The sequence below is a fragment of the Dreissena polymorpha genome, chromosome 9, assembly GCF_020536995.1.
Source record: "Dreissena polymorpha isolate Duluth1 chromosome 9, UMN_Dpol_1.0, whole genome shotgun sequence".
In the NCBI taxonomy this organism is placed as follows: domain Eukaryota; kingdom Metazoa; phylum Mollusca; class Bivalvia; order Myida; family Dreissenidae; genus Dreissena; species Dreissena polymorpha.
In genome coordinates, this window is record NC_068363.1 from 45,272,495 (window position 1) to 45,287,596 (window position 15,102).

General features: G+C 33.3%; 1 protein-coding gene and 1 long non-coding RNA gene across 2 annotated transcripts in view; one reads left to right on the top strand and one right to left on the bottom strand.

The window, feature by feature from the left end:
- Nucleotides 1-1,190: 1,190 nt before the first annotated feature.
- On the top strand, nucleotides 1,191-2,487 carry LOC127845651 (uncharacterized). Its single transcript, XR_008033305.1, has 3 exons — nucleotides 1,191-1,266; nucleotides 1,988-2,103; nucleotides 2,364-2,487. It is a non-coding gene; the product is annotated as an uncharacterized LOC127845651 (long non-coding RNA).
- A 10,767-nt stretch (nucleotides 2,488-13,254) lies between these two features.
- LOC127846000 (atrial natriuretic peptide receptor 1-like) overlaps nucleotides 13,255-15,102 on the bottom strand; it is a 32,410-nt gene continuing 30,562 nt past the window's right edge. Inside the window, exons 24-25 of the mRNA XM_052377181.1 lie at nucleotides 14,520-14,611; nucleotides 13,255-13,302 (exon numbers count right to left, since the gene is read on the bottom strand). Of these exons, the coding sequence (XP_052233141.1) occupies nucleotides 13,255-13,302; nucleotides 14,520-14,611 (140 nt within the window). The remainder of the gene's footprint in view (nucleotides 13,303-14,519; nucleotides 14,612-15,102) is intronic.

The following is a 15,102-nucleotide window of genomic DNA, read 5'->3' on the forward strand; positions in this document are numbered from 1 at the left end:
ATAGACATGTTGAAGGCTTAAAAAAATCAGCTTAAAAGTCATCAAGAACATCTATATTCACCTGAACTGCTAGGCATTCTGTCCATATAAGTATCCGAAACACGTTTGTTATATCAAAAAAATCCTAATAAGAAAGTTACATGATATAAATCGAACGTTTACTATCCCCGCAAGAAAATCACTACTCCATGCTACTGACCAGAAGCTGTTGTTAACTTGATATTCTTCGCGGAATAAATTGTGTTTATTGGTGGGTGAGGAACTAAAAGGTTGTTTGATTTAACATAATACAAAAACGAAAAAGGGAAATAATTCATAGCAATTATAGAGCTATGGTTCTTGTGCATGGAACTTCACCTCATTGATGTTGAAATATTGCATCATATAGCCCCAACAAGTTATAACATAGAAAACAACCAAAGGGCAACGACTGTTATTTAAGAATGTGTGGGGTTATTTTTCGTGTGCATGACACTTTACCTTATTGATATCAATATACTCGTGACATTTCATGTTGAAATTCGGTAAAGTATTTGAGTTATAAGCCAGAAAAAAATACATAATGCCAAAAACTTACAAACTCAATAACTCGTGTTTAAGAAAGTGTAGGGTTATTGTTCTTGTTCATAGTACTTAGCCTAATTAATATGTGTACACCAAAAACGTTTAACATTAACATCTTATAAAGATTATGATAAGAAGCACTGAAAAGTTTATGACTAACAAGCATAAGGACTATGTCTGCCATTTCGGCGGGGGATTATAACCAGGATCTTCAAATCCGTTGCAAACCGGGCCCCGTGTTCACAAAACGATTTTGCAATCGAAAATCGATTTTAACTGACATCGATTTTCATGTTTGCCTTTCCTTTACAATGGAAATCCATTTTCAATGACAAGCAACGTCGATTTTCGATTGCAAAAATGTTTTGTGAACACGGTGCCTGGTTAATTAAATTTAATTAAATTTCAAACATAACGTTCATCTTTAATAAACATGTCATGCATTATAAACTTTCTTTACACAGATGTTGAAAATCTGTAATGTATATATGTGTTGCCTTTACTGGTTATATCAATATATATAACATATAAAAATCAGCTAAATATTTTAACATCGAACCCATCGTAAACAGTAGTATTCGTTCATAGCCGTTTTTATGTGTGTCTTCGTTAAAAAAATGTTCATATATCCCACGGTGCCTATACCACGTGACTTTTTAAGATCTGTGTGGGGAGTAAAATATCAACAAAAGCGCGACGAAGGTAAGATTTTTAAGGATAACTTTTTAATATGTCACCATTTTTAATGGGATAAAGTGGAGAGCTCGCTCATTCATGAGAGTTTTCTATAGGTATCATGATTTTATAAAACAAATAAGTATTTTTTCAGTAAAGTGCAACCGCGCGTTTGAACGGTTAGAAAAGGGTAGGATCAGTGTGGGGAGATTATTTTTTTTACACAAAAACATCACCTCTGGTGAAATTAAGAAATAAATTTTATGGGCGGAGCTTACACTATATCATTTTGCATTCTTTTTTCAGGTTTCTTTTATTTATTTACGAAACAAAATTCAAGAAAACTATTCTTACAGTAATATGATCTGTGTGGTATACGTTTTTCAACGGATCTGTGTGGTATACTGTTTTTAAGTTTTTCAGTTCTATTTAGTTGTTTAAGAAAATGCTTGTCAACAATGCATTTAAAACTGGATTTTTAAATGCGCTAGCATGTAAAACATATAATGGCTATACACTACGCTTGCACCGCTTGTTGAACTAATACATAATTATGATTTACAGGCATGCTGTACAATCCCCATTATAATATTAAAATCTTACGCTGGAGCATCTTAAATCGATGACAAGTCCATGCTTACCTTAAATAAGTGTATACTTCATGTTATTGTATCAAATGCCATTTTTACACTACTGTCAGGTAAAGTAATGTATCGTATATTATTTTTGATATTATATTTGCTTTAAGGTATGGCTCAATGCTCCGAATGCGGAAAAATGTCGAAGACCAGAGCTGGATTATTGCGCCACATTAGGGGACACGCTAACTCTGGAAACTATAACTGCTGTGGGAAAGCATTTCAGGTAATATTAAATACCTTAAAAATAATTACATTTTTATACAGTTATGCTAACAAACAGATGAACGGATTTTCTTGAAACAACACAAATATACAATATATCTCATCTCTCAGGTTATCATATATTTTGAAATAACTCAATAATCGTCAAATGGTTTGTAATTTAAAACTAACGAACGCGTGTCCTCAGATACTAACATTTTTGAAATAGCGTGTTTACGCATTGAAATGTCACGTGAATAAAATATGTTTGTTTTTTCTCAGGATGCCTACAATCTTAGAAGGCTTCAACGAACAAAGGACCCCAATGTCACGTGTGTGTACGGTGCGGCAGGAGCTTTGCGGACAAGTACCTACTCGTGGCTAGAGAGAAAAGTGCAAAAAAGAGGGATTGGTGAAATGTTACCAGTGTGGGTTGACAGTTAGGAGTGAGAATGACCTCAGAGACCACGTCAATACCCACATGCATGACAAGTGTTACAGTAGTGAGGAGTGTTTCAAAAAGTACAAACGCAAAACAAACCTTTCTCGATACGTGAGGACTTCGCATAAATCCGTGAATACTGATTAAAAATCATAATAGTTTACAGTTTGTCTGTGTAACTTCATTATCGTTTTACGTTATTTTATTCGTTGTTTTACTTTTACTTTACTTTTCAAAATGATTCTAAAGTTATCCGAATTTGATTAATTTTTAGGTTTCGTTTAGTTCGTGTTCGTTTGGATTTACGTTATTCATTAATATATCGCATATGTGATTTGTATTATCGAATCTGTGATTCTTTTTTAATTATAACTTGATTAAAGTTTTGCGATGTTTTTTCGTTGGTTTCAATTTTAAATACCGCTGTCACGAGCTAGTTCGATAATCATAAGCAGCCTGGGTTTCTAATACTAGGGATTTTCACGATTGCTTTACATAATTAACTGCCTGCTTATAATTACTCTAGGCCGTGGTAATTGACAGTAAACAATGTATGCAATGTGGTTGTGTATACAATACAATACTCCTTAATTCGAAATACGTCTTGACATTCTTCAGAGCTGCATCCATCCACAACACAAGAGGAGAATCATACATATATAATCATATAATATAATATTTATTCATTTACTTTTTATATTCTCTTCAAAATAATTAACGCTTAAGATTAGCATACATTTGTTACACTGAATACAACGACATATTCCATATATGAAATAAAACACACAAACACACACATATATATATGTTTCTACTATGACCAGTATTTTGTTTTTAATAAACATACCGTTTACCTTAAACTTTAAATAACAACAAAATGACAAGCCAATACGTCTGGTGGATTCTGTTTTATCAGTTTGTATTCCAAATTTGATTTTAAAACATACGTATTACTCCGGAAAGAACATGCCTTTGCTTTTTGTCAACCTGTGTAATATTTGACACAATTTCTATTGCAGAATTTGTGTCAGAATTAAAATGTCCATTGTGTTCGTCTATCCGCATTCTTATTGTTGGCAACAGTTTGCTATCGTTTCGTCTCGCCCGCTCCCACCTTACTCCTAGTGTCTCCTTCTGTATAGCATTCCTGTCTCGTGAAACTGTTTCCTCTGTTTTTTCTTCCCTTAACTCTTGTCCGCTCACTAGTGCCAAATAGGTGATTACTGAAATGAATGAATTTTTAAATAATAATAATAGTTCTACTACTACTACTATTACTACTACTACTAGTAATAGTTGTAGTAGAAGTAGTAGTAGTAGTAGTAGTAGTAGTAGTAGTAGTAGTAGTAGTAGTAGTAGTAGTAGTAGAAGTAGTAGTAGTAGTAGTAGTAGTAGTAGTAGTAGTAGTAGTAGTAGTAGTAGTAGTAGTAGTAGTAGTAGTAGTAGTAGTAGTAGTAGTAGTAGCAGAAGTAGTAGTAATAGTAGTAGTAGTAGTAGTAATTGTTGTATTGAAATAATTGAAATTAATAAAAAAATATACATATTGTCCTTATTATCTCAATTTAACTGTAAATTGTAAAAACACGGATACCACACAGATCCTTCTAAACACGTATACCACACAGATCATATTACTGTTTGAATATTTTTCTTGATTTTGTTTTGATAAATATATGAAAGAAACCTGAAAAAAGAATGCAAAATGATATAGTGTAAGCTCCGCCCATAAAGTGTATTGCTTTATTTCACGAGAGGTGATGTTTATGTGTCATAATAAAATAATGTCCCCACACTGATCCTACCTTTTTCTAACCGTTCAAACGCGCGGTTGCACTTTACTGAAAAAATATTCATTTGTTTTACAAAATCATGATACCTATAGAAAACTCTCATGAATGAGCGGGCTCTCCACTTTATCCCATTGAAAATGATGACATATTAAAAAAGTTATCCTTAAAAATCTTACCTTTGTCGTGCTTTTGTTGACATTTAACTCCCCACACAGATCTTAAAAAGTCACGTGGTATAGGCACCGTGTATCCTGCACTTCTTAATGTTATGAGAGTGCGCCGATAAGTACCGATTCGTTCATCCGTCGGGGCCAATATAAATTAGTTTTCTCGTAGTTACGAGTAAACTTATTAATCTTGATTTTCTAGATACTGTAAAATTAGCTTTATCAGCATAATATAAATTTCAATCATCAAACTAACCATGTAAATCTTACTGAGTTTCTTTTCTCATCAGTAATAAAGCAAAGACTTATTAGAGATTGGTGTTTGAACGTGACGTGTTCGAGTACAACAAATTTAGGAAATAGTCATTATTAAAACAACATTACCGTTGATGTTCTCTAATCTTGATACACTTAATATCCAGTTACTGAAAAGTCAGACGTGCCGGTTTTGAATGAACTGACAAAATGCGTATCAAGAAAGTCAGGTCAAATGACCGAACCTGTCAACTGGCTTTCAACAAACAGTCAACTAACCACACAAGCCAACTGGCTTTCAACGAACACTCAACTTAACACACAAGCGAATTGGCTTATTCACATTCGGCAAAAAGGTTATAAAAAACGGCTACTGACCATAGAAGCCAACTGGATTTAACACATTAGAAGGAATGGTCATTATCAAACGGTCAACTGACCACACAATGACAATGGCTTTTACACATAAGGCAAACTGGCCTTAGACAAACGGTCACTTTACCTCACAACCCAATGTGCCTTCAAAATCAGGTAATAGAACTGCTCTCGTCGTTTAACTGCAAGCAAAGATAAAAGCAAATATGCAATGAAATTATCTAATAGACGCAGGTGTTGTTGAAGCACAAATCCCCACGGAAAGTGGATAAGACCAGTCACGAGTGAACTGCAATGTTCTCTTAATATGTGAAATAGTAGCCAAACCTTATCAGTTCGTGTACCGAGGTTTGAGAGGCAGTGGGATGTGTGTGTTTACATACATGGCTTAATGCGGCGAAGGACGTTTTAGATGACGAAAACGCTTTGTTGTTGACGGCGAGAAGGATATGGCGGCTCAAATTATAGACTTGAAGCGACTTGTACACGGTAAGACGATCGCAATTTATAAAATATTATAATTGTAATTAACGTATTTCGTGTTGCCTCATGCAAAATTATAAGCTTAAGAATGTTTTTATACTATACATCTAGTTCCGTTCACTTTTCACGATTTTTTAAATTTAAAAACGATTATTTAAAAAAAAGCATTGCTATGTGTTTGCAAATAAACCAAACAGTAATGGCTGTATTCTAAAACGTCCATACACTCAATAAAAAATCGTTTTTATGCGACAACTATAAACCTATTCTCTTATCAAAGATCGGATAACCGTAGGATAGCTGAAGGTAAATTTATTAAGAGAGGTTTAGATCGGGAAGCTTTGTTGTCTCTGCAGCCACACTTTAGGGAGTGTTCTATAAAGCCAACAAACGTCCGACTACGTTTATGCATAGTTTGTTTCCAATATTATAACCATATGGAAGAACGAAATCAAATTTTATATAACTGAGCTGTTTATTTACTTTAATATGGTTATATAAAACGTGCCTTCATTTATATTGCGTATATATATATATATTGTTTCGAATAATAAAAAACTGTATGTATTGATGTATTGATAACCGATTTATGTACTCTTTTGTGTATCAACTTTGTACTCAACCATATGAGGTAGGAATATTGGGTATAATTCATAAGTGCAAATAATGTCCATTTATTCCATGTGTATTAAAACCATGTTGTCGGCTATGTAGCCTTCTAACAGTTGTCTTATAAATTATCGTGAAATAAGTAGGGTACATGTATATGGTATGCGTTTATTATGTACACTACTTAATGTACGCACTAATCACGTCGCAGTTAACCAACCATTTCATAAAGAGAAATTTAAATCAACTTAACATAGCATAAACTCAAACTTGCACGAACACAATTGCATGTTATTCAGACGAAAAATTGTAAAACTCGTTTGTAAAGCTGACATTCGCAAACACACACACACGCATTTAACCGCAATGCCAATCGTTCAGTTTTCTAACAAACAACGCAAGGCACACTTAGCCATCCTTTTCCATAAAATCAGGCGTACCGACCGCTTCGGATAGCCATTTGCAGGTCGTCCCGTTTTCTGGCCTCCTACACTTAATCTATCAGAACCCATAATGTTGTGCATTCGTTCCACCTTGTCAGTGCTGTCGGAGTTTGCCTCTCTGATTCTAACAAACATTTGCCCTCCAAGATTCCAACAAAATCAATGCAGTAGAGATACAACTTTTAAATATAATTCTCTTAATACTAAGGTATGAGATGGAAACTGTTTATTCGGTTATGTATGAGTTACATGATTTTGACCGAAGCTTGTAACTGTGTGTTGTTCTCATAACGAAATACAAATACAAAACCAGGGAGTGTTAACATTATTCGAATGTTCGGATTAAATGATTTCCATTTGAAATGCTATAAAACAATTCGATGCTTCACCAGTACCGTCTGTATAAAGCCAATATTACTTCACGTGAACGTTATTTCCGAATATTTAACCAAATATCACAGCATAAATAATGTATTTTGTTTGTTTTACGATGATCATTGTACCCCTGGCATCATTCTCCTTCGTTTGATATTGTATGGGTTTTTATAACGGAAAATGTAGCCAAATATAAATATTTTAGCCAAATTGAATATTTGTAGACATTGGATAATTTGGCAAACAGCATAGTACGCCCTGAATGACGTTTTTGTATTGACCTTATATTCATAGAGTCTAAACATCAAATTGTTTTCACCTCAAGAACATAACGCAAGGCTTTTCATTTCTATAGCGAAGTAAATTATCAAACTAATTGGTCTAATTATTAAGTATCATTTAAATAGTAATACATATTAAATGGCTTTGCATTTCTATTGCGAAGTAAATCATCAAACTAATTGTTCGGTTATGTAGTATCATTTAAATAGTAATACATATAAAAGGCTTTGCATTTCTATTGTAAAGTTAAATCATCAAACGTATCATTTTAATGACCCCGTGGTGTGGAAAAAAAATGCATATTTGTATTTTAAACAATACCTGACTCAACCGTTTTTGTTTCATTTCTTGTATGAAATAACACGGCACTTGTTTTAACAAAATCAGCCATATTAAAAGAGTTGTCTTATTGTTCAAGCAATAAGGATAAAGCTGTCAGGATCAATAGCGCAGTTATTACATGTAATACTGTTTCTACAATATGTTATTGAACAAGAGAAGCACATTTAAATTCAAGGTACATTCAGAATTTACACAATCACTACGTGCATATCTTTTTTCTTTCTATTCACATTCTGTATCTGTGTATCCCTAGCCATTCTTGAATAAGCCACCCCAGTCGCGATCATCTATTCTTCCACCTCATTGTCACCAGTAATCTTGCCGTCACTGAAACCGTCACCGTCTTCCTTGCTGCCACCATCCGTTTCGTAAATCTGCAACCCTTAATATCGCTCCCACATCTACATTCTGATTGCCATTATTTCTCATGTCTTTTCAACGACCAGCATCAACATCTTTCCTGGAGCCACCATCAATGTGCCTATAACACCAACTATCATTTTCTCACTCACAATCTCGTGCTCTATCAACCAAACATATCTCATTTCCATCTTCTTTGCCCGCCGTACTGCCCGACTGGCACCATCCCTGCTAAATACGTCATTACCACAATCCTTGTCTTTCTGACAGCCAAAACCCATTTCTCCCCGCCTAATTTCATGTCTCCCTTACAGCCACCAATCATGCCCCTTAATGCAACCATCAATATTATTATAACTTTCATCATCCCAGCTCCCTGATCAGGCCGGTTCCTGATTTTTTTTTAAAGTTACCATCCATGTCCATCTTCCTGCAATCCTCACTATCATTCCTTTTTTAACATTGTTATCATCACTTCCATCCGTACTTCATTCACTTATGTCTATCCATGTCCAACTCCCTGTCATCCCCACTATCATTCCTTTTTTTAACACTGTTATCGTCACTTCCTTCCGTACTTCATTCACATATGTCAATGACCTATTTTTTCCAGCGGCCTGCTTTCCCTTACTCGATGAAAACAATCTCAATCGGTTTATCTTTAAATTTCTCATTGATTGTTACATTCTCTGTACACCATACGTCTTTTTTCCGGAATATGTCCACTTTGACCATTGGTCATTCACCCGCTGTCAAGCAAAGTAAAGGATAAACCATTCAAATAATTTATCGCCGCCATATGGCCCGACGAAAAATATATTGTTTACTGACTACGAAATTTTTTTTAGAACAATACATGGATGGAGCGGTCGTTTAATTTGCGACTGGCCAAATATGTTCACAATCGCAGGAAAGCAAACAAAACTTAAATACGTGCTCATATTTAAATTATATTCCGGAATATTCCATACCATTATTCCACATTGATTTGGTCAAGCATGTATTTTATTTCACCTAAAAAAACACACACAAATATCGACTTAATTGGCATGTTGTTTAACGGATATTGCACTTAAATCATGTTTTATGATAATGCAACTACGTTTAACTCGGAGTGAAATCTCATAACTATCCATGACTTACACCATTACTAGTTAAAAAGTTATGCCATAAAAGACGTGTCACCCTCTTTATTATCAAAAAGCTACAAACTACTAGACTGAGGTTGCATTAACGCAGAAATAACATAATGTTCGTGTCTATTCTTATTATAACTTAAATTACACGCTTGCAACTACAGAACAAGTTTTGTAACAGAACAAAATATCATACCTAGCACTTCAGGTATGTATTGAGCATAATATAGAACACATATTTATGTGGATGGCGGTTATAGGGCACTGCGTTCCCACGATTATGAAGGGATGCAATTTCCCTATTAAAGTGTCTATGCAATCTAAATATGTAAGTATATATTGTTGCATTAACGACAAACCTCTTCAGTTTTACTTACGAGTAACGAAGTCAGGACAGCGGCGAAAATGTTCTGCAGCGATATGGATTACACTAGTAGTAAATCAGCGTAAATAATAAGAAAACTCAAAATAACAGGAAAAAAATGTTGTCAACAAAAATAGTTAATAAATTATACCTAATTTGAATTAATGAACAATTGCTCGGAGTTATTTATTTTAACAAAACGCGTGTCATAACAGATAGAAATACAAATCATTTTCAAAACTCTCAATTTCTACTTCCTAATACCACGCGATCGAAATGAAGTTACCTTTGTGTATATTGTTGTATTTTACATAAAATTTGGCTACATCAATTCGAAACTTAAGCGTATATTAAAAAGGTACAATACACTTTTTGAGAAAATGAAAACAAATTCATAGACTTTTTTGATGGAAATATATAATCTAAAATAATGGTAATAGAGAAAACATTGTAAAGAATTGGTAATAGAAAAGTCATTTTACGAAAGAGTTATACAAGTCCATTAACAACAAGTTACCATACAATTTTGTGTTCACTAATGCCTAAAAGGTAGGTAGGTCGCCGGCACACGTTATTGCGTTACATGTATTTATGTTTTATTTATAAATAAATAAATACACGCTTTGACCTATTTTCAAAAGATGGTCTGTGAAAGAAATGTTCCAAGTCTCTTTGCAAGCTTTGCTCCTCTTTCTATTTACATTATTTTAAGATATGATCAAAAATAGTAAAAATTATCGAAACCTGAACTTTGAATACAATTCAAGAACGTTACAGGGAATAAGGGTCGTAAGTGTTCTGGAAACAATCAAAGTCGATGTAACCTTAGAGTGGAAGATTAATTACGTTTAATAAAAATGTTGTATTGATATTAAAGGTTTCGTATATGTATTAAATGGAGCTTTGTAAATCACTTACAAAGAAAGTAAATGACATGGAATAAAGACTTCGACATTCACTTTTTAAATGTTTTAACTGCATTTCTATTTAAGAAAAACTATTAGTGAATGATTGCGGTACATTGAAAACAATAACGTGACAGTTGGTGATGCATGGTACAGGATTCAATTACTACTTTTAGCTTATTGATACAAGTGTTCAATATGTAACGTTACGTTGACAAGTACAAGCCGCATGCCATGTCCGTAGACATGTAAGTTCCTGGTGTGAGTCATCTGGTACGCTGCACCTTTGTTCAATGTCTCTTGAAAAAAGTTTTTTTTCTGTAAGCTATCGACCGCCACTAGTTCACGATAGCACTTGTTGTTATGGATACATTATTAACGAAAAGGTTTCGTCATCTGTTAGGACAGTTCAAGCTTGTGTATTACCCGCCACATAAATTAAGAATGTTATGTTTACTCTCATTATAATCCAGACCGTACTAGTGCACCACTTTTTTATTCCCACTCTCAAAATGTCTCCTTTTTTCGGCAAACGCAATTTTATATTTTAATACAAACATGTACAATATAAATATACTAAATGTAAATAAACCAATTAAAACTGTGCTGTATTTTTTCTATCTACAAACGTTATGATAGTTATTTAATCATAGCAATTAAGATCCAATGATGATACAATTGTGAAAATCTTCTAATTGCACCATCATTATGACATGTTTGAGCAAGGTTACAACTACTCGGAAATATGCTTTCTATATTTATGATGATAACACTTTGAATCATATTGTCCTTTTGATTTAGCTGAGGTCAGCAGTATAAGCCAGTTGAGTATAATTCAAAGGTAAAATCAACCAAATGCTTTGTATATATGTTGAGCTCATTAATTATTTTACTTGACTTTATTTTCTTCATATTTTTAAACACATTGTACAACAAGACTGATCTACTTATACATTACAATAATCACACAATACTGTTAGGCATTCCAAGATAAAAAGAAAAGTTTAGTAATATGCATGGTATATATGCATCTAAACGAATTGAATTATCTGTGTAATAAAAGTTATTGAAAGCAGAAAATGGAGTAAATTCATTTTTTGAAACGTCTCTAGCTTACGTATGAAGGTGTAAACAGCTTTTACCATACACTCACAATTAAACGCTAGTGACAATGTTTTGATATATATATATGAAATTATTCTTTATGAAAAATAGAATTAGTATACACAATGTATAGCCTGTAATGTCATGTGTATACAGAGAGAACCTAAGTTTGTTCTATACGCATGTGTTACAAACAATAATATATTTACTTTGGAAATTTAAGAACGATTGGATATTGTTATATCTATTGAATATATAAACAATATTAGAATCATAACATTTAAAGGGATCTTTTCACGCTTTGGTAAATTGACAAAATTGAAAAAAGTTGTTTCAGATTCGCAAATTTTCGTTTTAGTTATGATATTTGTGAGAAAACAGTAATACTGAACATTTACCATGGTCTAATATAGCCATTATATGCATCTTTTGACGATTTTAAAACCTAAAAATTATAAAGCGTTGCAACGCGAAACGATTGAATAATTTGGAGAGTTCTGTTTTTGTCGTTAAATTTTGTGAAACTACGAAGATTGCTTATATAAGGTATAAAATACGTCAGGTATGTGTACACGGCGGAATAGCTCAGTAGGCTAAAGCGTTTTTACTTCAGGATTCTGGCAGGACTCCAGGGGTCACAGGTTCGAAACCTGCTCCGGGCAATGTTCTTTTCCTTTTTTAAATTTTATTCTTGATTTTTTACTGGAGCTTTTACGATCCAATGTTTACATTTATCAATATAAAGCATTTAATGAATAAGTTAAAAAATGCCAAAATCTGTGAAAAGGCCCCTTTAAGGTCATTTTGTATTGTATTTATTACCATAGGAAAAGGAAAAGTAAAAAAGGAGAACATTTTCCAGTATGTATAAATAATACAATTTTGACTAAACTGCAATAACCGAATAATTTGTGCAATGTCGGGTGACAAAAGGCTTCGGAAACAATAATATGTACATATATAGTTTTATTATAAATAGGTCAATACGTTATCTTCGATTAAAGATTACAATAGTACGTTTATTTATCAATAGTATGAGTACAAAGTTGTACAAAACAACAACACATTTTTACAAAAAGTACCAATTTTATGCAACACTCAAATGATAAAATGATTTAAAATCTAAACCTAATTCACTGTCATAAGATATTGAAATAATTTTTGAAATTTATATTTTTCTTAAATTATCATACTGAAACTTTATGTATTTCTTGGGTCCTGGGAGTGTTTCAATTCATTTTATACTAAAGTTATTAATGGCTTTGACAGAATTTGTTGAATACATTGGCAAAGCAATTTACTTTATTAGTGTCTTATTATAACCATACTTTTCATAATCATGCAACTATTAAATAAATGCAAGCTGGTGCAGATACTCATAATAATATTTGAAATTGGGCTTCAAAGACTCTATCATCAATTCTAAATGAAATTAAAAATTGAGAAACACTTCACTTCAGAGTCTTACTTTCACTTTCATTGATTGCCTGAAGGATCATTTCGTGTCAGTGTAAAGATCGTTCCGGCAACATGAATAACAACACTCAGCTTAATTGCGGATTCACTTTCCTTTTTAATGTGCATTAGATCCAGTTTAAATCCAAAATGTTAAGACTAATTTGAACAATTGCATTTCAGAAACAGTCGCTTATTCACAAAATAATATTTAAATGAGAGTATATATTTTGCCCTGTGTTTTCTGTGTTGATGGCAACAATAAAACACAAGGCATAGGCCGCTTTCAATCGAAACGCCCTACGAGCCACCGTGTGCTCATAACACCCTTGCCCTGGAACAAAAGTACCAAAGGGTTCAAAACAGTATGGGCAGTTGTCAGAACTTATGAAAATCCTGTCGAACAAAATCGCTTATAATATTATACATTATATGTATCTTAACATTTTCTCTTTTTCTGTAATGGTTTTTACATTTCAGATAAAAAGCACGATACGTATCAAATGACGTAATTAAATTCAAGTATCTGAAGTCATTACAAAGCACGTGTCGGTTTAATTAGATAAATGGAGACAGACAGTAAATTCCTTGGGTGTTTGTTTCAGCAGTAGCAGTGCCTCAGATAAGCTGCGTATCTGCGTCTATCACCCTATTAAAATGTTTAAAAACGCAAAGAAATACAATATCATGCGTATTAAAAACGCAACTAATTTAACTTATACGCAAATCCCTAAAATTCGATGCGTACAATACAATAGCTTCAATCGAAAATTCTTTGGTCATTTTCGGTATATTCTCTTTGCAATTATTATCGTAATGCTACGTCGCTTTTATTCAGCAATCGTCTGGATGAAGGAGCAGGAAAACAGTCAAAGTTATTCAAACGCTCTGCGGACTAGATTTCATAGTTTATTACAGCATCTGATTAAATTATTTACGACATACATGCGTTTTCAATCTGATTTAATCCGTCGCTCATTGTGCATGTATTTGTAAAGCGTCTGTAATTCAGTTTCTATAACAATGCGAAATAAAAATGTCTAAGAGAGGTCGAAAGACCTCCGCGGTTGTTGCGGTTGTATCAATCGATTGCAAACTTTTTGACCCAAGAAAGCAAGAGCCATTAAGTGACAAATCATTCGTGTTATCGATTTTTTAAGTTTATATTAAGAACAGTGTCAAGAATTTAACATGTTATGAAACATCAGTATATAAAAGTTAATTATAATAGTTTACAGTTTTATTGAATCAATACAAGTTTGCAGCTTCAACAGAAGTAATGTGAATCTGAATGGATACGTTGAAGTTACCAAGATTGGCTTTTATTCAAAAGCAGCAATGATTTAAAGGTATGAATTTCTATAACTCATTTCACCCTATTTCAAGACCGAAATCACCCTATTTTTTAAAATCAATGGGTGAAAACCCTATGTCCCAAATAATTATCTGGGTCACTGAGTAGTTCTTATAATGGGATACATTTAATTACTTTATGGTACAACATATTACCTCTGGATGCCCGGGCATTCAAAACGATATAAACATTCGTACCTTAATTTCGATGAAGCCCCTATACTCGGTGACGTAGTTAGAGAATTCAGACAGCAATTTTGACGTTGATTCGGACATTTGTATCATAAGCGCTGAAGAAATTGAAATGTTTCATCTTTCATTATAAAAATATACGTTGACAAGATTCTAGACAATTAGAAAACTAGAATAACAAAAGCCGGTATACCTATTTTGCACGAAAAAAATAAACACAAGTACATACTAATGAGAAGCGTACATGTAAGACTGATGGACGATAAATTTATTCGGTTTTTTTTTACCACGATTAACAATACATTTTTATTTGTATTGATTGATTTGGAAGGAAAGATGTGTATACGAACGTAGCGAGGTGGACTCCATACGCGAGGCGGTATTCACCGTGTCACCGAACAGACAGTAACGAGGCATCGTATGGCCGACAACGCCGGCGACGACTGGACCTGATGAGAAATTGAGTTCAGATTTGTAAATTTCAATCCGACCACGGCCGCTACGTGCTTAAACTCTTTCAAAGTTATAGCTCTTACATTTTGACAGGACATAAGTAAACTATGTCAGCATAATCGTTCAACAACATCGC